This window comes from Necator americanus, chromosome II (genome assembly GCF_031761385.1).
Source record: "Necator americanus strain Aroian chromosome II, whole genome shotgun sequence".
NCBI classification, from domain to species: Eukaryota; Metazoa; Nematoda; class Chromadorea; order Rhabditida; family Ancylostomatidae; genus Necator; species Necator americanus.
Genome location: NC_087372.1, coordinates 27,084,244 through 27,108,425, shown reverse-complemented (window position 1 = coordinate 27,108,425; position 24,182 = coordinate 27,084,244). Strand labels below are relative to the sequence as shown.

The 24,182-nt window shown below is 42.8% G+C and overlaps 3 protein-coding genes across 5 annotated transcripts; 1 reads left to right on the top strand and 2 right to left on the bottom strand.

The window, feature by feature from the left end:
• Window positions 1-1,776: 1,776 nt before the first annotated feature.
• Window positions 1,777-2,031, bottom strand: RB195_019616 (uncharacterized protein; the record flags this gene model as incomplete). The annotated part of the gene is made up of 1 exon (XM_064187547.1): window positions 1,777-2,031. One exon carries the CDS (start codon window positions 2,029-2,031, stop codon window positions 1,777-1,779), a length of 255 nt encoding a protein of 84 aa, XP_064043428.1.
• A 3,540-nt stretch (window positions 2,032-5,571) lies between these two features.
• Window positions 5,572-5,850, top strand: RB195_019615 (uncharacterized protein; the record flags this gene model as incomplete). The annotated part of the gene is made up of 1 exon (XM_064187546.1): window positions 5,572-5,850. One exon carries the CDS (start codon window positions 5,572-5,574, stop codon window positions 5,848-5,850), a length of 279 nt encoding a protein of 92 aa, XP_064043427.1.
• A 406-nt stretch (window positions 5,851-6,256) lies between these two features.
• On the bottom strand, window positions 6,257-22,470 carry RB195_019614 (uncharacterized protein; the record flags this gene model as incomplete). Of its 3 annotated transcripts, XM_064187543.1 has the most annotated exons (28): window positions 6,257-6,414; window positions 6,996-7,076; window positions 8,866-9,007; window positions 9,199-9,376; window positions 9,668-9,772; window positions 10,530-10,672; window positions 10,734-10,888; window positions 10,946-11,082; window positions 11,135-11,403; window positions 11,926-12,039; window positions 12,096-12,271; window positions 12,477-12,563; window positions 12,639-12,734; window positions 14,045-14,108; window positions 14,203-14,303; window positions 14,364-14,471; window positions 14,526-14,703; window positions 14,770-14,912; window positions 15,283-15,428; window positions 17,782-17,897; window positions 18,680-18,754; window positions 18,809-18,952; window positions 19,853-19,960; window positions 20,020-20,121; window positions 20,891-20,962; window positions 21,326-21,451; window positions 22,200-22,271; window positions 22,411-22,470. In XM_064187543.1, 28 exons carry the CDS (start codon window positions 22,468-22,470, stop codon window positions 6,257-6,259), a joined length of 3,456 nt encoding a protein of 1,151 aa, XP_064043424.1. The 3 variants fall into 3 exon arrangements, with proteins under 3 accessions (XP_064043424.1, XP_064043425.1, XP_064043426.1); XM_064187544.1 differs by lacking the exon at window positions 12,477-12,563; XM_064187545.1 differs by lacking the exons at window positions 12,477-12,563; window positions 12,639-12,734.
• Window positions 22,471-24,182: the final 1,712 nt, after the last annotated feature.

Below are 24,182 nucleotides of genomic sequence, written 5' to 3'. Positions count from 1 at the left end.
CACTCATAAAAGAGCACATTTTTCGTGCGATTGCATAAATCCAATAAATTTCCAACGGGAGTAATTTCTGATTCCACAGAGGTGGAATCAGAAAGGTCTATCTATTGAAATCTTCAAAAACCCACCTAAAGATTGTCTACGTTTAGCGAGTTTTTGTGGAGAGCTCAACTGGGACCTTGGATCCAGATAACTTGTCTAAGCGCCTCCTCTTGGCGCATTTGCGCCGAATGGCTGGTTTGGTATAGTTGGTTGGCAGCCAAATGATTTGTCTGCTTTGATATGTATTTGTTTATCTCTGTTCCATACGTTCCAGCTTAGCCGCCGCCTAGCCATATCATTCACATATAAAAGCGCTGCTTTGTGTCGGATACCGGTTACTTGCCGCAAATCCACCAACACTGCTTAATGCTTCCGCTATTGTTGTTGCTAGTTCTTTTATCGAGTCCTAGTCTTCACCATAATCCAAGATTCAAACGGTTGAGCGCCTATGATCCGGCCAATCTCCTTCTCCCCACTGAAGAAGGCCTCGACCCTCCACGTTATCGAATCAGAACCTACAGGCCCAAACTGAGGGTGGTTCTTGCAGAGGAAGCAAGGTCTACCCAAGTCAACGGAAAACAAATGTACGTCGTTGTAGCTTTTGTTCGAGCAGTTCTTATTGTTTTCAGTTAATTTGTCTCTTCTTGGATTTTTGAGTTGAGCTTTGTTAAATTTAGATGCACTAATCGCATTTACATATGTAATCTCACCGGCAGATTATTTCTTTTTTCTTTCTTTTTTTGCGGCTGCAATGACTCAACAAAAAAAAATGTTGCGTCTTACGCGAAATAGAACGAGGACCATCCGCTTCTACGACATTCGGCTTCGGCTCAGTGTGGGGTCAAACGCGGTGATAGAACGCGACCATCTCGAATACGACCCAAATAAGTACGGGAAAAGTGGCATTTTTTCCATCAAAAATTTGAAGTAAACAGAATGCAAATCGTGTGATGTGGTATCTGATAGGGAATATCCTCGGCTCGAACATGCTGGACGAGGATCTTCACAACATTAAGATGGTTTGAGTCATGAGACTTTGTTCAAGATCATGCACCTCTCTGCTCGCCAGCAAAAATCAGGATTTTCGGATGTTTTCTCATTCTGGAAAAGGCATTTTAATAAATGACCCAAATACATATACTAAAAATTTTCGTATAGAGGGACAAAGGAAACGTCCAGATACAGACTTTCTTCTTTTTAGGCCGTCTGCTTCTGTCAAAATTCAGACGGGAAAAATCCAGAAAAAGTCGTGAAATTTTGTTCCCTTTAGATTCCAAAAAATAAGATGGTCCTAAAGTAGTGATGCGACTATTTTGTAGTGCAATCCCTCTTAGATCTAACAAAGTGCACATTATCTGAGGTTTTTTGGTCAGTAAATTCCACGAAATCCACTTTTGAACTGCTGAGAAGTACTTATAATTGAATTCCTCATGTTTTACGAATCGTCTCAAGTTTGTAACTCTGCAAAAATTGGCTAATCGGGGTGTCGAACCTGCATCGCCCCATTGTCATATTATCATCACATTATGCACTGTCAAAACGAAATGTTTATGCTTCCATGTTACTGTCTTACACCTGAAGCTTAATGTAATTTTTTCAATGCTTGTGATTATTTAACACAGCGTAATATTTTGTCCTCGTTATCATGCTATCTTCCATTTACTACTGCCCACAGCACACTCCCTCACGATCCCTTCCCCTGCAAACCCCTTCCTTTACGACCCGCCAACGAAAAAATCACACTTGACCCTGGCCCAGTATAACAGCTTCTGGTGCTTGTTTGAGTTGTGTTTGTTGAGCTGCTGACGTTGAACGACGACAGAGTTGTCCGCGTTCTATTGCGTAACTGATTGCATCGTTGGGCAGAGATGATCCCACATGACTGTCCCATGTTTTCTGAACGACAAGGAGAAATTCAGTGTGAACAATCTCATACTCGTTAACCAACAACATCGCAACATCGCGTAGTCGAAGACTGGAGAAGTTTAGCATAACTAATTTGCACAATTTTTCTTTTTCCAACGCAAATTCTTCTCAACACCGGGATGGAATGCTCGCTGTTTTTCTGTGGCCAGCCTTATTTATTCAGGAATGACTCATAACTTATACAACTTACAACTTACAACAAATAATTGTTTCTCAAACCTTCGAACAGTGTGGTTCCCTGCATAATTGAAATCCCTTATTTTTTTTAATAGTTCAAGTGACAAGAAGAGAAAATTCTTCCAAGTTTTGTATGCCTAAAAACTGTGATGAATAGAATTACATCTAGTGGTCGTCGTCTATTCTTTAGTACTGAAAATTGTCTGTTGAAGCATATTCTGCGTAAAGCATTGACCACTGCTTTGGTCCTCATGTCATCAACCACGCTTCTGTTTTTCCACTGCGTTCAAGATCCTCAGTGCTTTGGCTAACTTCTTAAGCACTGAAATTATTATCTCTAAGCGGTAGTAAAGTACAGTAACTGCTTAGTCTCCGTGCTGCGTTCGCTTTTTGGATGCCTCCGTTGTAGAACACTCGGTCGACCCTTCAAATTCAGCGTTGCACGTGGGCATTGGGCTACGAAGATTACGGTAAAATTAACATCTCAGGTTGAATTTTTGTCTCAAATAGGTTCTACCCCTACACTCCACTTTATAGACCTCACGTTATCATATTCAACAATAACCAGGATCCGATATTTGTCTTGATCAAATCACGTGCCTGGATCCTGTCACGTATGTAAATATTTTTAAGAAAAATCAAATTTCTTATAGTTCTACAACAAAACTTGTACAGGATATCGTTGTCGGCTTGTTAAATTCACTTAATTTCAGCTCACTCTGGCTCGGTGATGGCTTCGTTCGGATTCCAAAACGACCAGTTGTTTCGTCGGCGCAGGTGATTCCCAACTCAGCTGAGCAAAACATAGAGGTATATGAGTCAATTTAAAAGGACAGCCAAAATCTGAACATTTGGAGTGTTTAAGATCTAGGATCTGTTTAAGGGCTGTTCTCGATTTTTCGAAATTTCAAACATTTCAAAGAACTCCTCTTCTGCTACGCTGTCTTTGAAATCAAAATCAATTCGCATTCGCTTTTTCAAAGTCGAATGAAAACCGAAAAAAAATTAGGTCTTCTAATAGGTTCTAATTATTTGGCGCAATCTGAAACGTCCAAAGAAAAACAAAGATTGATTCAATCCTTACGTAAATACACTCTCCACTTTAAAGGCATCACTCCACGAATCTGAGGTGGTCGGATTTCAGGTGGAATATTCTTATAAGGAGTAGTAGATTATGTAGAGGAGGGTGATTCCGTCTATTTCTTCCTAATTGCTGTAAAAAACGGCCCGGAAGATACGGCTTTGGGCGTTCTGGCGCACTATTTCCTACAAGGAGTTCGACTGGAGCGCACCAGCCTTGTGCGGCAATTAGGAGCAAATGAACGGATTCACTCTCTCTCCATAATCTACTATCCCGTATACGAATACGTACGTATATCCCGAATACTCCACCTGAAATCCGTACAGCCTCAGATTCGTGGGGTGATGCCTTTAAACGCATTCAACCCAGCAGACGTGACGCGTCCGCGGCGAAGGAGGACACAGAGCTTAGCTTCGCAGAGCATCCACAGACCACGACCCAACCGTCAGCTTTCGTCTTCTTTGCAAATGCGCCGCTCAAACCCCCTTTAATTCACTCTTAGGTGACCTTGTTCGTTCCAGCTCTCCCGAAATTCCAGTCCTCGTTTTCCTCACACTTAGAATAGCATTGAAACACTCATGAAATCATCACGTGTCCGATGTGCGGAGGCTAGGAAAAATTCTCAAGCTGTTTTAACCACACACTCAAAAAAAAAGTAAAACTTCCTGCAATGTTTGTCACTTGCTGTGGTCAGGTCAAAAAGATCGCGGACTACAGCAATGAACGGTGGTAGCAGGGGTCCTCACTCGATCCTAACCGCTACGCTCCACCATACCGCTGCGAGCGCAACCGCTTACGCAACTGTACCATGTTTCATGTTGTTGTGACTCTACTATACTTCATGGTTCTTTGATGACCTTTCATGAAGGCAGCATATCACGACCTGATAATGTCAAGACCTCTTCAACGAATAGACAACGGTGAAAGTATAGTTTACGACTATGAGTGTGAGCACACCTAAGCTCTCTCAGTAATCCAGCAACAGGCAACAAAAGTAACAGTCTGCCGTGAACAGGTCACCCCAACGATTCAACTTATTACACGATAGAACGCGGGCAACTGCGGTTCGTCGTCGTCCAAGTTGGCAATCCAACTGTATAACTGAAACAAGCAGCGAAAGCTTCTCCAACCACAAAAGCATGGACTTGTTACGAAGTGTCCTCGTTCTCTTTTCCCGTAATAAGTTGTGTCGTTGGGTTGCCGATATGAAACAGAGCTGGGGTATAATGTAGTTGGAGGCGTGAAGAGGGACTCACTGGTGCCCTTATTTCTGGAAGTAAATAATTGAAACAATCGGGCACTAAGGCCTAAGCATTAGTCTTAGAGGATCTGTGACATGTGAGCTAAAGTTACCAAGAGAAAAAGTAAGCTAGAGCATCAAGAAATAAGGGCGCCGCTGAGCGGCGCCGCCCTCAACTACATTTTCCCCCGGGGCTGTTCCACATCATCGTCAATTTTGTGATACGCACTGCCTTAAAGTCCAGATTTTGGTGGACATTTTCGGTGAACTTTGAAAAATCTTATGTGTTTCATTTTTGAATGTGATGATCTCACTACTAAGTCATATGTGAGCCGGAAGTTGCAGGTTCACTTCGGAGGTGGTCCTCGCCCACACTATCCTTATCCAAGAGTACCTAGACCATACCGGGCAAGGGAGGTTTGTTTACATATCCTATTTTTATAATCGTATAAAATACATGAACGTATATTTAAATCTAGCATCCTGAATCGAAATTATCCTTGGAATAAATGTGCTCTATCAAGTTCTGACAAAATGCATTTATTCCAAGGATAATTTCTATTCTAAATAAGGAGACGTTGTGTGAAGAGAAAGAAAGCCATTATGACTCCTACGTTCTCACCTGTTCTGTGAAACACTTGCAAAAAAGAAAATATTCTAGTCGAGAAATTCTTGGGTACGGTATTTTCATTTTTAGGTAGTGACGTCCACGCTCCCTCCAGTTATGATTACGCTTGGACCTGGGCGAACCCCATTTCCGAGAAGGCCCTTTGAGGTTTCTTTGAAACTTTTTTTGAATTTCTTGCCTTAGGAACTTATGTTTCGACGGTAAAGTTGGTGCTCCTCCAATACAGACGAGAGATTTTTCCAGGCTGAAACGGTGACGCTATCATCGAAATTTCCGAAACTCGATAAGGATGTTCTGATTATCTTCAAGAAGAAAAAACGAGTACACATTTGATTCTTGTCTGTGTTTTTTAAATGATGTTATGGTGCTGGTCAGCTATGTGTAATAATCTTTATTTATCACAATACAAAGACATTTGCATAAAATATTAACAAGCACATGCGTAGCTAATCTCTACATAAATTTACATAGGAACATAAAATGGGAGATAAATGGGACCCAGACGGAAGAAGGAATCACGTCGTGCGGCTAGATAAAGCAGAAGCGTGTCCAACAATCAGAGAAGCTGTGCTTGCACAGAAAATACAAGCAAATGCACCGAACGCTGAGTTGCTCACGAAGGACCGGAGGAGCACCACCGATCCCGCTAAGCCAAAGAATCTTGAAGAAGTTGGATCCACAACAGACAATTTAGGGCGGAACATGGTCGAGAAAAGAGATGAGCATTTGTTAGGCACGGGAATCACAGCGAAACACTAACGATCAAAGAAAGCAAGGAAATAATAGCGGTAGAAGACGTACGGCAGTAGAAGAACGAGAAAACTATTCGCAACTACACAGCTCGGAGTTATCATTTGTCCGAGTTCGCAAGATACTCATGGAGCCCATCACAGTTAGCTAGAGAAGATCACATGAGGGGATTTTCTTCACTTTCTTAATTTCATTTTGTTCTTAGAACAATTTACGGTGTTGAAAACCTCATCTTTTTTCTTGATGAAATTCCATGAGTTTGGTTAAGTAGATCTGCCTATTCCCCGAGTATTCTTGCCTTCCAAACGGTAACTCATATAGGATCTACACACGGAACCCTTTTTTAAAGTTAAGCAGAGAAGCCCTAGAAATATGTGAAATATTAGAAAGAGCACATGTACAAGAGTGTTGGGCACTAGGCACTGCCCATGTACCGTCGAAGCGAAGCCTCCATTTTTTGACGATGAGCAATCCTAGTAACGCCCAATTGGGTGAAAGTGGTACGATCGCATTTCGAGAGCGCCTTGCCGTCCACGTGTCGAGCTCGGAACGCAGCCAAGTACTCTTCGAGACCTGCAGGATCAGTTAATGGCAGGACAAAAGGATGAAAAGAAGTGCATCTACTGTTGGGTCAAAACTGTTGACCTAGTCTGCTTTTGCTGAAAGGCAGCGTATCATGACATTTTCAATATTTTGGTCTCTCGTGAACAATATAGTAGAGTTCAAGGTGTAGATCACGAGTAGCACTCAATTTCCCGTGATCGTCCTGATAAGCGGGGTGGGAACTGGATTAGTTCCTACGAGGTCCTACGTTTGAGCGCGCCACCCTTGCACTCGGTTCGGTTCTTTCAGCTGTCTATCCACTGCACTTTACTTGAGCGCTTGCTAGGGAAAACTCGTTGATTTTCGACCGCTCGCACGTGAATGCAGCGCGTGCACAGGAGTGGCGCACTCCAATTTACCTCGTAAGTGCCAACGCCGTTTCCCACCCCGTTTTTCAGGACTAACAGAGGGAATTGTGCAAGGCCATACTCATACTTGTGTCCACACCCCGAACTCTATATTTTCCATAAGGTTTCCACACTGCATCTATTTCGTGATGTGCTGACTCTAACACATACACTGTTTTTCTAATTCTTTTTAGAAAAACTCACCTATCGAAAGCAACCACTGTAACGCATCTGCGCACGTCCATTTTAGTAGTATTTTCCTTTCAAATGCCCCACTTTCCGCATCTGAAAGAAAAGAAGAGAATTTGTTAAGAACACAGAATAACTGACACATTCTCGAAGAAAGAAAGCGAAGGGATTTCAAAAGACTGCAGACAAATAGCAGGAGATCGGTTATTAAGAGCTGGGTAGGCTGGAAAAGGAGATCGGTTATTAAGAGCTGGGTAGGTCTAATCAATACCTGCTAAAACAGTTGTAGAACAAAAAAGTTAGAAATTCGCTTTCTAGAAACGGTGCTTTGATGAAATCACTCATGTGCACTGTTACAGATTTGTACGAGTTGTTAAATGTGTTGATGTCAAAGTAGAACTGCACAAAAATCCTTCAAATTCAAAGAAGTTATTGAGAATTAAATGTTTGCTGAACCTCAGCGCAACTCAGTGTACGAGTTCACCGCGCTATGCTTCATGAAATATTGATTTGACACAACGTAGGATACAGAGCTACTTATACTAAATTCAAGGCGACTGCAGAGTAGCAGCGGAGATTTTCGCTGTCCGTGGTTCGAAACCACACTAAGCCAACCAACCATAGCCAGCAAACCGAGCTTTCATCCGTCTAAGATCAATAAATCGTTAGCAAACATACTGAGAAAGACATAACGGGCCTCGAAAATCTCTGTGTGATTAGGGGAAGCTTATCAACGTAATTTCAGGAATTTCCCAAAATACTGCCTTTGAGCATAGAACCAGTCTTATTCCACTGATTCCCGTGTTTTCTAGTACTAACCTTACTCATCACACAGTGGTTTTACGGGAATGGAATCTGCGGACTATCGGCTGTGCACGAAATTGACGATTTGGGATCTCTCACCGTATGGAGAGGGTTAGGGGTGTAGATCAGAAGTATGCGCGCGATTACGATCAATTCTTCGTAACTGTTCTGAAGAAAAGCGGCGTGAGGAACAGTGTTGATGTGCATCCGAGTGGATGCTGGTGCTGTTTCTATCGCCTGCTAGCATGCATCACGCGTTGTTAGGTGCTTCGTAGGAAATATGATCGACAACACGTTCCTCACGCCGCTTTTCTTCAGAACAGTTACGAAGAATTGGTCGTAATCGCGCGCATACTTCTGATCTACAACCCTAACCCTCTCTATACGGTGAGAGATCCCAAAATCGTCAGCTTCATGGTGTGCCGTCTTTATGCGGAGCGTTGTTACATATGTAGAATTGCTGAGCGCATACAACCTGCCTTGCGCAGTGAGTCCTCGACAGAGGCGGGAACTGGTACTCTGCTTGTTCCCGTGGTTTTTCGGAGGGTAGGAGCAGCAGTGACCGCGTTCGCAGCGGAAGCGTCGCGCAAGTCCCGGGTGGACACGTTCGGGGGCGACCGCAGTTGCTCATATAAGAACACTTGCTCTATTTAGGAAGCTAACAACGTTTCTTTGGATAATTCTCTTAAACAATTTCAATAAGAATAAGATCATCAAAGATTATAAACAATATTGTTAATTGCTCAGCAGGTGAACATTGAACATTTAACATGTATAGGAAAGCGGTAAATGCGTACAATGCATCAACTTCATGAATTTTCGTTGTTTCTGTCCTGCTTTTCGAAAAAGAAATAAGAACGGTAGGCTAGATAGAACAAAAAAGAGGTACATCACCAGCAAAATCTTCTTATTCTCGTACTTCGAGGTCCGACTTGTATAAGGGAAATTGATGCGCAAGAAAATAAAATAAATCTGTTTCCAGGAAATGAAACGGAGTGGATAGAAATGGGAAAGAATGTTTCAAGCATCGAAAGGGATCGAACACAAAAAAGAGCATTCCTCTGCACGCCATTGCGCTTACTTTGAATATCGCTATCCGAGCCACCTGTTCCGGAATCCGGATCGTCGTAGTCGACGGGTGGCACGACCGGCATCTGCGACAGCGTAGGACGAGACTCTGAGGAGCAGCCAGAGAGAGTACTTAGCGTAGAGGACACAGACATCTGAAGAAAACACCACACATGCAAACCCAAGAAACTGAAGAGATGTAATCTTCCAAAGGGTGACAGACATAGGGGAATACATATCGTTAACTGATCGTGATCCTCGAAGAAATAGGGACTGAATAAAGAACCCGAAAGGAAAGCGGAAAATCGATGGTGAAAGAAGTTTCCCGAATTTAGTGAGGACCTACGTTGTCAATGTTCTTGCGTGTGCTGTAGTTGTCCTCAATGTTTTGGCTGATCAGAGCGACATTACTGTGACGAGGAGCAGAGGTTGCATTCACAGTGAAATGAGGGCGCTGGTTTGCGCCATCGGCTCGGTCCTCACCGTATTCGGAAGGTTCCAGTGATGTTCGTGAAGAGGTGTACCTAGAGAACTTCTTGAACGAACACGAACAGTAGAACAGTTTCTAGAAACAACGAATATTCCACTCCCTATCTGAGCTTCACTTTCTTCTATAACGGTGAGTAGTTTACAATGAGCACGACTACCTTTTTCATAATTCATAGTTAAAGAGAGAAAAGAATTAAGAGAAGAAAAGAAAATAAGGGAACTAACATCCCTATCAATGAAAAGATTGCAATGAAAAGAGAACGTAATCCTGGTATGTACAGAGCGGATCGTAGTCGGAATCTTAAAAAGTCACTTAGCCCACAAACCCGCTATCCTTCTTGTTCGCTATTCCCGGCGGTGAGTGCTGCTTGTTATCCTTCGGCTGCACATTTTCCCGAACTGATTCTCGCAGTGACAATCCGCCGAAACGTCTAAAAAAACTAATTCTTAGAATTTTTTGTGCACACTAACTGAAGTGACGTTGAAGGAAGAAAGTTTTCAAGTAGAATGACTACTCTTTGGTAAGAGGGCAAAAGAGACGAGAAATTGAAACTGTGATGAACTCTTGGAATTTATTCACGGATTCAAAGAAATGAGTGAATTACGTTTTAATCGTTGTAACAGCTTATGTGGGGGCATGTTGGGTAGACGTAATTAAATCGAAATTGTAGATTAGTGTAACTGTAGGTTAACGGTTTGACCAACAGTTTCAACTCTACAAAAGCGGTAATAAGCAGTAGAAGTTCAAATAACATTTAGGAAAAAAGCTGCATTTTCTGAGCCAGAGGTGAAAAAGAGGGTGTGACCTTTAGGTTACACGTGACTCTACGCCATAGTTTCATCGGAACCGATTGTGTGAAATCTCTCCAGCGGGGATCGCTTAGCTGGGAAAATGAGTGCCACGTAAAATTTTTGGAGTACACTGTCAGTCTAATCCTGAACACTAAATCCTTCATAGGTTTTTTTTTTTGATTTCGCAGTTATGAATGCGTTATGAATGAATGTTGACCCTCTATTTCATGAAGGAGTGGTGAGAAATGTTGACCTGCTCTCAAGTTCTGCCCACGAAAATTGGAGTATGTAGCAAAATACAACTCAGCGAAGGAAAAGCTTCGAATAAGGTGGTGTACGAAAACCGCCACGGAGAAAACCGAGGTTTGGTTTGCTTCTTTTCGCAAAATCACTCACGATTCGACGTCGCTCTTATCGTCGTTTTCCTGATCAAGTGCCACTTTGCTTCTTCGTTTCGCTAGCGCATTCCTAAGGTCAGCGTGGAAATCTGCTGATCCGTTCGGTGCCAGTCCAGCATGCTGGAATTTCTTGTCTTCAGGCTGAAAAACATCAATTTGGCTAGCGGAAGTGATTGCATTCCAAAAGCTTTGTAACACTCACATCCGGTTTCTTAAGGGATACAGATCGCAGCGCCTCCACAGAGATACCAGCCTTCATCGTACCAATAGAACTGACTGTAGATGATGGCGATGATTTCAGGAAATTGGGTGGAGGAGGCGGCGGTGGAGGTGGAGCGACGAGGCTTGTACTCGAGACTATAAGAATTATAATAAAAAGTAAGGGGCTATCAACATATGTAAAACGGCAGTTACCTGATGGGGGAAGAGACTGGGGAAGTGGTGGAGGTGCAGATGAAGAATCAGGGTCATCGTGAGGAGACGGTACAATTATATGCGTGGTAGTAGCTCCTCCAGCTGCCCGTTGCGTAGGAGGAGTGTCGAAAGACAATCTAAAAAATAATTGTAAACGATCGTACAACAAAGTAGCGATCAAAGACTGACCTAGTAGAAGACTGAGGGAGTGAGGGCGGAGGAGGAGGTGGAGGTGGTGGCGTTTTAGGCCGGAATGAAGGTCGAAATGGTCGAGAGTAATCTGGTCCTTGTTGGAAGAATGCACTCTGCGAATGTTGTACGTACGATAATCTGTCATCCGATGGCGATGCAGTCGATGCTGACTCCTCTCCGGTCGAATCGAATGAGTTCATTATATCCGGAGAGCTCGAGTAAGTCTTCATCGGGGAACCGTAGATGGAATTTATTGGTTGGCTTGTCTAAAATGATTAATGTAGGGATATTACAGCATGACGGAAGAGAACTCCAGTAATCGGTGTTATATATTAGATTTCATTATGACAACGGACTTTTTCTCCGAATGAGAAGACAAGTTTCTCGTAAAATTCTTTTAGAAGCGAGGCGGAGAAAAGAAGGGACCCTCCCAAACAAAAACTATGACTGTAGTCCTCTTTAGGACTTTAATCGCAACAACGATAGAAATACACATCATTGGACCTTTAAAAACCTTGATTTGCGATTATCCTGCACGTAAACAATGCAATTTCTGAAAGCGTTTCAAGAAAATCCCAGTTTGAGCAAATGAATCCGACCAGAAGCTATGCAATTTTCCTAATTTCTCGATTTCTTTTGTTCTGTTTATCTGACTGACTTAGCGATGAAATAACAAATATATAAAACACTTAGTTGCCCTTAGACTATTTACGTGCGCTACTACACCGTTTCTCTTTCGTTTTCTTTCTCCATATTTTGGATTTACTGTTTGTTTTCTGAGAACACACCTGATATTCGTAAGAGCGCTGCAATCCTTGAGGAGAAGGCGCCACTCTTTGTTTTCTCCTTTTCATATCAGACACGGAATTATATTTCTTCGGAGTCTGTGAACCTATGGACTCCTGCAATGTGTAGGATCATAACAACAGAACATTTACGAGTAGGCAGATGGCCTTACCTGATCATAGGCGATGGGTTGGTAATTTTGTCGCTCGCCTTGGCGTATCATGAGATTCTCCAGCTCAGCTGCTGAAATCCTCCTACCACCGCCGTGTCTTTGCTTAACGGATGCGCAACGAGATTCTCCGTAAGCTGAACGCAACTGACCAGGTGCGTAATACTCCTCTCCGTCACCTAAAGAAAAGAGGTCATCGAAAAGGAAAACGGTTTAGTACAGGAATGAGAAGTAACAAGGGTGCATGTCAGGTGCTCTAACACTACAAACAGTGCAACGTCGTCTGGAGAGAATCCACATTACGCGACAACAATAAGTGGGTAGTGGTGCACAACTAAACAGAAGGTATCGGTAGCGGATGTGCTCTCCGTTGTGAGATTTCACCTTCTTCAAATAAACTACTATACGGCATAACCACATGCATCCATCTGCTATGCGAAATGGTCCAAGGCATCCTTCCCCAGTAATGCCCTCAAGAAAGAAAGTGCAAATGTGTTTGTGTAGGTACGCAGGAAGCCGAGCAACACAACATATCAGATCATTTACCAGTTAATCCGTATAGGCTTTGACTTCCACGAAGTGAAAGCGATGTCGACGGATGTCTTGCCGGAGGCGGCGGTGGCCCAACGAACGTGCTGCCAACTGTAAGCGCCCGTTCTAAGCTGTTCACGACATGTTCACCCGTTCATAGTTATCATACAAATATAGCCTGGTATTGTCACATCCACGCATACTGTTCTGGCTCTATGGAAGCAGGATAGGAATTCATTGAAATATGCACTGTAAAGACAACGCACCACGAAGTTGACGTGGTACAGGAAGTCAGGGAAAACGTAGAAATCGGGCTATAGATAACGGAAACAAACGTAACCCCTCAACTCTACCTATCTGTCCTAAAAAAACCGCGTGGGAACCGCTTTAATGCCTACGACGTATGTTAGAACGCGTACCTTTGTAGACGCTCCGCTCATCCCCCGGCATTCATCGTTTTTACTTGAATATGCTGCTGAGGAGACCTCAGTCATCTTCAACCGCTCGCCCTTGTGGACGACGCGACTAATTCCTTTGGAAAGAACTCCGTATTTCACACCTTTTTTCACTACGATTAAGGAAGGGAGAGCGGAGCCAGGCTCGTTTTCGTAATCTACAATCCGAACTCTACGTTCTCCCTGGAGTTCCCGTGCCACGTCAGTTTCGTGATAGGATTTTCCTTTAAACTTCGAATATCCGAAAACATTAGGTTTCAGCTAGTAGTATCTCATCGAAATAAAACGATATTTCGCAGGAAGTTCCGTTGTTCAAATTTCAAATGGAGAACCTGTCAACTGAGAAGTTCAATAAGTGAATCTTCAAAAAGTTGTAGTCAATATTTTAGCATTGACAGAATTTCCGACGTATTTCAATTATTTCACCTAAAATGCGACAAGATGGCATACGACGGCTAAACTTTTCTTTCAAGATGAGCCTGTTCCGGAAGAGAATTTCCCTACGTAAGGAGATAACCGTTATGGGTATTGAAACTCTGAGAGTTCACATATAAGTTTTTTGTCTTGTTAGCAATTAAATAAAAAACTCAATTTTTTTAGATTCAGTGCAAGTTTGACACTAACAACGAGATGACGGACACATGTTTGAATTAAAAAAAAAGAAAGATGAACTTATTCGGGTTAGATGTCAAGAAAAGAAACACTGAACGCCAGAAACGGAGTGATTTCTAGAGTAGAAATAAAAGTATAAGGAAGTAAAGGATAAGAAAAGAAAAATTAGACATGACGAGTGTTTGTGACAGAGATCCTGTGAAAGAACATGGAACTTGTTATTGAAAGATGAACAGAAGCGGACATGTAACACATAAATCTGCTGAATCCTGTGTTATCTACAGGAGTTGAGTGGAGGCATTAAGAGGAGTGCTAGTCCACTCATCTCCAATGTCAATGGAGGAAGAGTCTCACCTGGTCGTTGCCGTCCATGATAGGTCCCAGCGTTCATTGGAACTGATGGGTCGACAGTAATCACCTGCAATTGGGAAAATGCTTCCCTAGGAATGCACATTGTCGACCAAGAGAAAGATTTAAGCAAGAATCCAAACAAAGAAATCAAGAATTTGTACCTTCAAGGTGATGGTGAGTCCAGCTTGCTGGATAAGATGCACCACTTGCTCATGACTTGCACTTCTCACATCAATACCATCTATTTCGAGAAGATAGTCGCCTACAAATCTTCGTTGTTTTCTTTGTTTTCACCCCCACACTGACTGATATCGTAGCTGACCTGGCCTTAATCCAGCTCGCATCGCCATCCCTGACATATCGACACCTTCGAAGAACTGCAGCGCCGGAGACAAAGGGGTCGGTTCGAAATCGATAGGAGAGCTTACATCTGAAAAGTGACCCAATAACGCGCGTTGCTACTCATAATTCATAATTTGCTTACGTTTGGCTCCTCTCAATATAAAACCAAATCCTTTTGGTCCTCTCGGGATTACCAAAATCCGAGGAATGTTCGCTTCGTGACCTGGAGCCATTCCAGGTGTAAATCGACGCATAGTACCGTACTCTGATGGTGTTACAGTACTATGGCTGACTCTCGACGGAGTTGGAGACGGAACAACCTGCAAGGTAAACAATTATACATATAACAAAAGTCGTCGCCATAAAAGTGAAGGAAACTGCCGAACCGAAGACGGTTTACTCATTTGTGATTGTGGACTACGGTAGATGTCCTGGCTGCAAAGCGATGTCTGGCTGAGTGATCTGCGTTTCGACAATGACGAGGAAATGCGCCGCCGAGTTGAGTATTGAGGAGTTCCACGGTACGGAACTGCAAAGGAAGGGGAGGTGATGCACAAGGTGTTGGACAGTTGTGTTCCAGTTGCAGGTTTCAGTTTAGAACTATTCAAAAAGTGGCCCACCAAGTGCTGGAGCGAGTCAAAACATACGAAATGTAAGTTGTAGTGGTGGAGCTATTTAAATACCAAAAACAGAGGCGGAAAGAAATAGCAAACGCGGAAAGAAATAGCAAACAGTTCTGTTCGTATTTACCATACAAAATGTTGCAAAGGCTGAGAAAAAGAAGTTCTGCCAGAACTTTGCGAGCGACAGTTAGAACCACCTCACAAAATTCTTTCAACAAACCCACAAGTCGTGGTGAAATTAGTAATTTGCGTACCGGGGATGTGAGATAAACGTACCGCTCGCGGAAGGGTTATGTGACGCGATAATGTCGGCTACGGCAGTAGTGCCAACGATGTGTGCGACGTGAAGGGCGGTCTGACCCTGCTTGTTCACGGACAAGTGGTTCGCACCTCGGAAGAGAAGCACACGAGCGCACTCCGGCCTGAAAAGATGATTTTAAACTTTAAATCAAAACTTGTTCGCTGCCTAGGCTGGTATTTATGCAGCCGAAGCGAGGAATGTTCAACCGTAAGTCAGCGCTTACGCTTACGTTGCTTTCCTTTTTCTTTTCTTATCACTGGCAATTATTTGGTGCAGTTTAGGAGGAAGCTAAAGAAAATAATAACCCTATTAATCCTGGTCCACTAGGCATTCTTTGAAACTGTTCCATTTAAGAGAAAATGCTGCGATACGTGAAAGGTCAAGTATTTAGAGTGCTTTTTCGCAGACCACCCACAGAATTGTGATCAGACCTAGATTTGTTTTCCGATCAAGTGGACAGATTTTGTACTTGGTCTGAAAATTGTTGACAAGTTGTAAATGAGTATGAGCGCTTCATGTTAGAAATCTCCTCGCAGAACAAAAAAAAATTGAAAAAATGACTACTTTGCAATTACTGTGAACTCACTATAATATTTTCGATATTTTCGTTACATGTCGCTATAATTGACAAATTAATTTAGTGTTACTGTCACGCACAAACACGCGACGAGGAAACGCCGCTCGCGCTAATCGCATATTTTTAGCATGAATTGTACGCAAATAATCTGCTACAGTACCTTAATTATAATTATCAACGAGAGAACATTTAACTCAGCTTCGTGAAGTTAAACAACTCCCAAAAAATCTTTGGGACAAGATGAGTGCATCATCGACCGATGTGGTTAGGACCAAAACCAAACCGAAATACAACTAGTTTTTCTTCCGGACTGATACAGTAATGGCAAATGGACCAACTGTCCATCTGTGGGTAGGTGAGTGTGCAAAAATAATCACCAGTGTTGTTGTGCCAAGTAGTTATTCTACATAAAAAATTGCTTGGAAACCTGAGAGAGTTTTTTTTTTAATTTCAGGAGACATTGTGCTAAGATTGTTTGTTTATTTCAGGCACTAAGGATGCCGAACTGAAAATCAAAAGATTTATCAAACTGCAGTCCAATACAGTTAAAGGAAGCAGGTACGATGTCTTCCTCTATATTATAGTTGCACGCGTGATCTGGGTATCAAGATGTTCTAAATAACCTTCTATCCACGAATATATTGAACATGTTGTTCAATTTTGGAAAATCAGCGCTAATCGTGCGTGCACCTTTTCCTTCCACAGAAATATATCCGGGAGATATGGCAATGGGTGAGCTGCGGAAGTGTAAAAGTAATTGACGAAGGTTGGGGAAACTTTGCCTCTTCTCCATGGTCAACATTTGTGGGAACTAAATTCTCGAAGTATATTTGAAGTCAGCCACTCATTTGCTTTTGTATGGTATTCTTCAAATTTAATTTTGCCCACTCCCAAGGTTTCCGACGGTCTGCAACGGATTAATCCTGCGGGAATGGATTTTGGGACAGAACTTAGTAGTTGTGTTGTATTATTGAATTATCAGACCTATCAATGAAATAATGTGTCGAAAGTAAGGACATAAATATACTGAAAAGGAAAAGGAGGAAATTCAACCCAGACAGCACGTGACTGGAAAACGGAGTTCCTATGAACTGAAACCACATGTACATACGTACCACGTAAGGTTCACCAACGCTTAGAAGTGCGGGAAATAAAGCCTTAGATGCTACAGTTCATAAAATACAACGAGTCATAGGTGAATCACGTATTTTCCCATTCCTTCATTTGTTTCACTTTAGATTCGCTTCTCTGCTATCTTGTGAAGAAACTGAATAACTGCAGAAGTTTCGCAAAGTCTGCGAAAAACAGGTGAAGCTTCTTCCATCACGACCTCATGTCCTAGTGGTACACAAATTCAATACAATTCTATCCAATTTCTGCTTATTCTCCAACAGCGCATTTTCTTTTCGCCTCAAGGAAATAGTAGTGTGAATCAGAAGCGGAAAGAAACACAAGAAACAAACAAGCATACACTGTTGTATCGGAAACAACTTGGGAATGTGAAAGTTTCTTTTTGCTGGATGTGTATCCTTTTAAGTGTAGGGAAGGATTTAACACCAAAGATGAATGATCGTCGTCCATCATTTCTGGACTTCATGTTTTCTGGGGAGAAATTGTCGTTTGTGGAACAAGTTAATGGATTCTAAGAAATTTAGTGGTGGAGCAAAACTACTTTTAACAAAATTTTTGTAGTGAGAGTTGGAAATCGTACATACAATTAAAGCTTTTTCTTGGTTTTCAAGTGTACGACAAATTTGGAAGCCCGGTACTCAACGAGATGACAAACAAGTAGACTCGCTCACCCAAGGAGCTTACCAGATTTTGTAGGCATAGGACTACAGGAATCTGCGTACACCATGTTTATGGAAAGAGAGGAAGAAGTAAACGCAAACAGTACCGATTGTTGACGGAACAGACGTGAAGAGGTGTGTTGCCGTTTACGTTTTCCGCATCGACGATAGCTCCATAAAAAAGCAGATGCTCCACATGTTTGATCAGACCATTCTTACACGCCTGCAACCAAACATGCATGATTTTGCGGTGTTTGAGAGTGCACGAAATGACGACGGCGACGCAACGGAGGAGAGCGGGCGGACGGACACTCTTCATGGACACCGCGACAATAACAAGGAATGAGCATGGACCGCGCGGTACGTTGGCTCAGCTTTTTGAGGACGACAGAGCCGGCGAACCGACAACGTGCACGGTTGTTTGCTTTATTGTTGTTGTTGGTATACGAAACTAGTTTTCAAGCTAGGTAGCTCCACGAAGGAGACACAAGGGGAGTTCCAGATTGCCCAGGAACAATTACGTTCTTCACAAATGATGCTTGTTACGACGTTTTCGCAAACAATTAGACCATGTAGACATTTCTGTAGTTACATGATTGCCTAAGAACCTCTTCTGGACAACAAGTACTGGCGAAAATTTACCTGATGCACAGGAATTTCGTATACTTCGCTCGCGTATTTTCTGGGATTGGATGATACTTTGAAAAAGTAGTAGACATGCTATTTTTTGGGAGAAATATCAGAAGTTAGAAAGGCAGGTAATTTCGAAAAAGCTGTGAAAATCCTTGGAGCTACGAGCAAGGCAAGAGGATATGGTAAAGATGCACGAAATGAGTGCTGAAGAGGTGCAGCATGCATGCTGCGGTGACGCCCACTAATGGAGGAGTGCCTCTTGAACATGCGGATTTTGAAGGCGGCTGCGATCGCGTTCGAGAGTGCACTATACAAAAACGCGGGAAGGGACCAGGGGGAATCCCCTGCGTAGAAGAAGGAAACAGTCGTTACCTGATGGATTTCGTGGTTCCCGTGCATATCTGTCACACCAATATCCGCAGCTTCCCTGAGTAACATTTCCGCCACCTATGAATAGAACCGATCGCAACGCACATGCAGCTGCGAAGCAGGAAATCGCACCTGATCGTTCGAGTCCGTCGTCAGCATGTTGTAGTAGAGCGGTGTCAGACCAATCGGATCGCGATAGTTTGGCGAGGCCCCAAGCTCAAGCAGCGCCTTCACGTTCTCGTACGAGGATAAAAATGCAGCCTTGTGCATTGCTGTCTGCAATATTTTGAAGTTTAATTGAACCTTTCACAGAACACGTCGATAAAAGCTATGAAGGAAGTATCTTCCAGGGAAGACAAGGTACAAACAGCGAGATTTGAGTAATACTACACATCGAAACCGATGCGATCCCACCCTACTGGCTGATATTCGTGTCAAGCGCTCTTTTTTCGTTTATTCCACGTAAAGAACACAGGCAATGCCCTCATTCTGAACCTGTCACCATTTCTGTTTTTCAGCAACAAAAGAATAGCACTGTACAGCTGTTGGAAAATAAGCTTCTAGCTGACCAAACCGCTTTGTAAGAAATTTGTGAAAGTGAAGTGTATTGGCCTCACAATCATAAAATCACTAATCTGAGACCCTGTTTCCGTGTTCTCAGAAAAGTGGTGTTGTTTATTGTTCCGTAGCTTAGAGCACGTCAAGTAACCGGAAATGAAAGCAAATCGCTGTAAAGTAATCAAAAGAAGCGTCAGCAGTAGCGGTTCATTTTTCTTCTGCAGAATAAGTACCAGAAGGATGAAGCTGCTTAGCGGGAGCGGTCTCTTACGTCGAGCTGATAACATTGCCCAAGAGATATGTCTACGGCTACTAGCCTACCCTCAACATTGTCAATATTACTTAGTTAAAGAACGGTCATGGAAGCCTCAAATGACTGCGTCTCCAAAGAGAGACTGAGCTTTTAAAGACTGTTTGTGTACTGAATACGTTAGGCATAGCTCAGAAAGAATCTTGACTCGTTGGATTTTTCCCTCTACGGAACTTGCAACTGAAAATTGCAAACTTTGATGACCTTAGCAGAGCTCAACAACTCGCGCTTCGCACTTTTCAGTGACCTGACATTAAAAGAGCTCATCGGATTCGTTGCAGAACGAATGCGAAATGATCGGAACGTACTTGACCCTCGGAGTTTCGGAAATCGATATGCGCACCACCTCCAACAAGTGCGACGAGTACGGCGCGATTCGAGGGGATTCCCGCCGCCAGCGTCAACGGTGTTTCTCCCTGAACGCACATAAATTTAGAGGTGAAGTTTCGGCATCTTCACGACAAAAACCACTCACTTGAGCATCATGAAAATTCGCATCCAATCCCTGAGCACAGAGTTTTTCCACTTTTTCCGCATTCTTCGACTGCACATGATCCATAAATTTTTTCAACGTTCCCTGCAATGATTTCGTGAATGAATGTGCGGAGGCTTAAACACGCACATGTAACGCGTCTCTCTAACTCGACACGTCGTCGAACTAGCTTCCTCGCAAGAAATGTCGCCGCTACTTTTTTGATCACATCGCTGATTCCTGTTCGTGTGCTTCCTTAATGTGCCGCTTACACTGCACTATATGTTTTGCAGCTGACCGACATGATATCAGCGAGGGGAACACAGTGGTGTTCTGATAGCGTGAGAGTAACTATACATACTACAAGAGTTACGAAAAAATTACAAATCTCCTTAAAGAGTGGATCTTTTTGGATTCGGAGTGCAAACGAAACCCCGCAGCTCGTAAATCCCAAACTGGGCAATTACTACTCAACGTCTTAGGCTGGAAAATCCACGAGCAGCATGATGTTTTTTCAGTTCTTTCATATCGCAAAAAACTGATACGATGTCCTCCAAATCGTATCTTCAGAGGAAAAACAAGCGGAGCGACGTGATTTTACTGATAACATGGGTATGTTTCGTTACTGTTTTTGAGGCACAAACAGCGTAATCAATTTCTGGTCAATGGGAATTGTTTTAGAATCTGTACAGATTGGGCTTCTTTCAGTGATTTTTAGTTTTCGTTTTCGTTCTCGAACTTTAATTTTTAGTTTTAGTAACAATTTAGTGTCAAATGTAAGGGAATACGACTGCACCCCGACGGTTTTTCTTCAACTGTCTTCAGGAAATTTTTTCACATTGAGCAATCAAAAGCAAATAAAAAAACAACCAACCTTACTGTGCAAACTCTTCAAATGCTTCTCGTCGAGGTTCAGCATTTTGTAGACCCGTTTTTTGTACTTGAGCTGAAAAATATACCTAATTAGTTGTGCCGCTCCGAAGAACGTTTCCGATTCTTTTCATCCCCGGTTGCTGTTTCTCATATGTCAAGCAATGTTGCTATTTTAAAGAGTGCTTAAGAGAAATTCGGTCCCGCACCGAACGTCTGTATCAAGTTTCGCAAGCTAGGCGTCGACAGAGTGCTTCCTAAGGCATCCGAAGCTTGTTTGCCCGCGCACGGAAAGACAGACAAACAGCACATTAGGCGATTGGAGAACGCAGACGCTGAGCTGACAGTTCGTTCAATGAAAAGAATGCAGAAATTGGAACAGGATGCAACTGTGGGAAAGCTCGGTGAGCATCCAGAAGAAGTGCTGAGCTGAGCTCACCTCTAAGTAAGGAACACAGTCATGGAATGGGTAGTCGCGGACTGTTCGATCTTCAAGAAGGAATTTTCCGGCACGACCATCGCATGGCGGTAAGAATAGGCCATAGTTGAACGCCTGAGGCAGTGCCTGGAAGTGCTGTAGTAATCTCTCGTCAAACCGTCAAATATTTATGGAAAAAAATCTAGCTTTGTGATCTCTAATGCACATCCTTTCGCGACAATCTCCGCGTTAGGTGGCACCTTCGAAATTTGCACAAAATTTCTTCTATGCAACCAAACAAATCGTTGTTGCTAGACAACATCTAGGACGTTCAGTTAATCCATCTTGTAGTATACAGACGCAACTGGGTTATTCACCAGTGACGATTTCTGGCAAACAACGGTGCGAAACTCACTGCAAAAGTAATGGAGTGGGATAAATACAAGTGTTACTCACCTAGTTTTCAGCAAAATTAAGGGCAACTAAAAACTCTTGTTGCAATAATGAATTCAATCACATACATATGCTCCTATGAGCGTAAAAACGAAAAATTACAAATCTAATTGAGGGATGGAATCGTTTTTCTTTAAATTGTACATAAGAAAACATTAATGTCTTCAATGCTCTGAAAAGAAATCGATTTCAGCGGAAAAACGATGGCAATTTGTACTCATTCAAGCGTTGGAACCTTTCAATAAAACTTTAATAATGTCAAGGAAAACTGCAGAGGAAGACCTCATATATCGCACAATGATTTGAAGGACATTGATTCAGTTCGGAATTGGGAATTTCTTGAAAATGTGTTGTTTTTGTTCAGCAAGTGAAAAAAAACGGAAGTTGCGGATGCGGACGCGGAAGTTCAAACTGAGTGAATGTTGCTCGGAAAAAACCTAACCTGAGGCAAGGTGGCAAGTAATTTACGCTTTACATCCCAAACGAAGTCGTCGAGCGAGACATTGAGGCACTTCTGAAAGCAAAATCTCTCCGACAAACAGATTGTCATGCGCGATTATTATAAGGTGAGCACATAGAGCACAAACAGCAGTGCAGCTTCACCCCAAAGTCACGCGAAACCCTCCTGGGAAGGTCCGAGGTGTCGAACTCACCCGAACTTGAAGTTCCGGCACGAAGATCTGTATGTTGATTGTCTCTTCGTCTCCATCCATGTCAAAATGCTCGCGACCTCCGAACCATCACAGATAAACAGCAGGTGGTGGCCAAGTACTGTACTGATTGGCTCTATAAAGGTTTCTATCTTTTTTATGGATTTCTCTTATCGAATGGTCGGCAAAGACAAAAACGAGCAAAACAACACATAAAACGCGAGAAATCCTCGTCGAAACGACCGGAAATGGATAAATTCTTTTTTAACTCAGCAAACAATGAGTGAAGCTCGACCAGCGGCAATCGTTGCGAACAACAAAGCAGAGCAGAACGTAACGTGAGTAGTTCAGTTATTTTCAATAAAAGCTATGAACTCATGTAAATGAGGGTCATTGGGCGGACTGGTTTCGACTAAAAAAGGTGGTTCTCGTCGCATCGTCACGAACCGACCGATACAGTGAGACCACATGCTGTGGGCTTACGATAGCAGAACCGGGAGGAGGCGAAAGCTTACCACGAACTCGCGAAGAAAGAGGTTTAGGAGGATTTTGTGAATGAAGCGAAAATACAAAAGGGGACATGAAGACCATGAGAGCAACAAATTCAGCACTTCGAGGTCACTTTCCCATACTAGAATAAAGTAATAGTGAGCCAAGAACCTCAAGAGCTCGGAATAACCTATGGATCTTCGTCAGAAAGTTCCCATGAAAAAGGCCAGCTAAATTGAGGAGAGAAACAATCACTAGCCAGAAGAATTGGCTCTAAAGAAAAGTAAGAAAAACTAGATCAAAATGAAGTGCAAAAATCGAAACTAGTCAGAGTTCATGGGAATCCCAGTTACGCACTCCCTCGATAGGTGGCAGCATGCAAAACACTTCGAATACTGTTGAAAGCGTCGACAAATATTATCCAGTGGTCGACCGACTCACAGCAGCCTCTCGGAGGGCTCCGCTGTCCGGTTCCTGGGCTCGCAGCGCACTCGCGTCCATCCCACAATCCCCAAGCTTCTAACTGTTCACTTTTCCAAATTCAGCACCTTTCAAACCTTTTTCAATTAGGTCACCCAATGATGTTTTTGGCATTTTCTCTGGATGTGTTCTATATGCTTTATGGGAAGTTAAAAATGTTGCATGTTAAGTGCATCTAAAACGCCAGCGATTCATAATGTGCTTGTAGATGTTCTTCAGCTGCACTGAGGATCATAACACGTTCGGTTTTCGATGTGTTCCGATCGGAAATAGTGTTGGAGAAGTGAAGGACCTGTGGTTTGGCTGGAAATTGCCTCTCATTTGGTATCTCAATAGAACCAGTCGTTCGTCCAACGTGACAGCGAAAGACACCTGTGGAGAGCCTTGAACAGCTCGAAAAACGGAAAAATGAGATGAATCATGGGAGATTAGCGAAAGCTGGAGAATGCATGATAGACACGTCGCATCCAGAAGAGGAAAGGTGATCCAACATTTCCCCAACGAACACTACTGAGCTTATTATACAGCACTAAAAACCCTTGGAAAAAGTGAACGAACTCTAAAAGTAGTTCTTAAATCTAAGGAACTGAGTTGAATTTACAGTGCCCGAAAAGGCATAGACATGGATGAATGTGTAAAAAGTCAATGTGGCATGTTTTTTGAAGCATGAACTAGCAACAATATAAGAGGTTCATAATGGAATTTGCAACAGAAATTATGAAGAGGAAATAAGCAGCAAGATGTCATAAATCGCGGGATTAAACACCGATGGAAATCGCTCCTAATTAAATGTCCAGAAGTTGAAA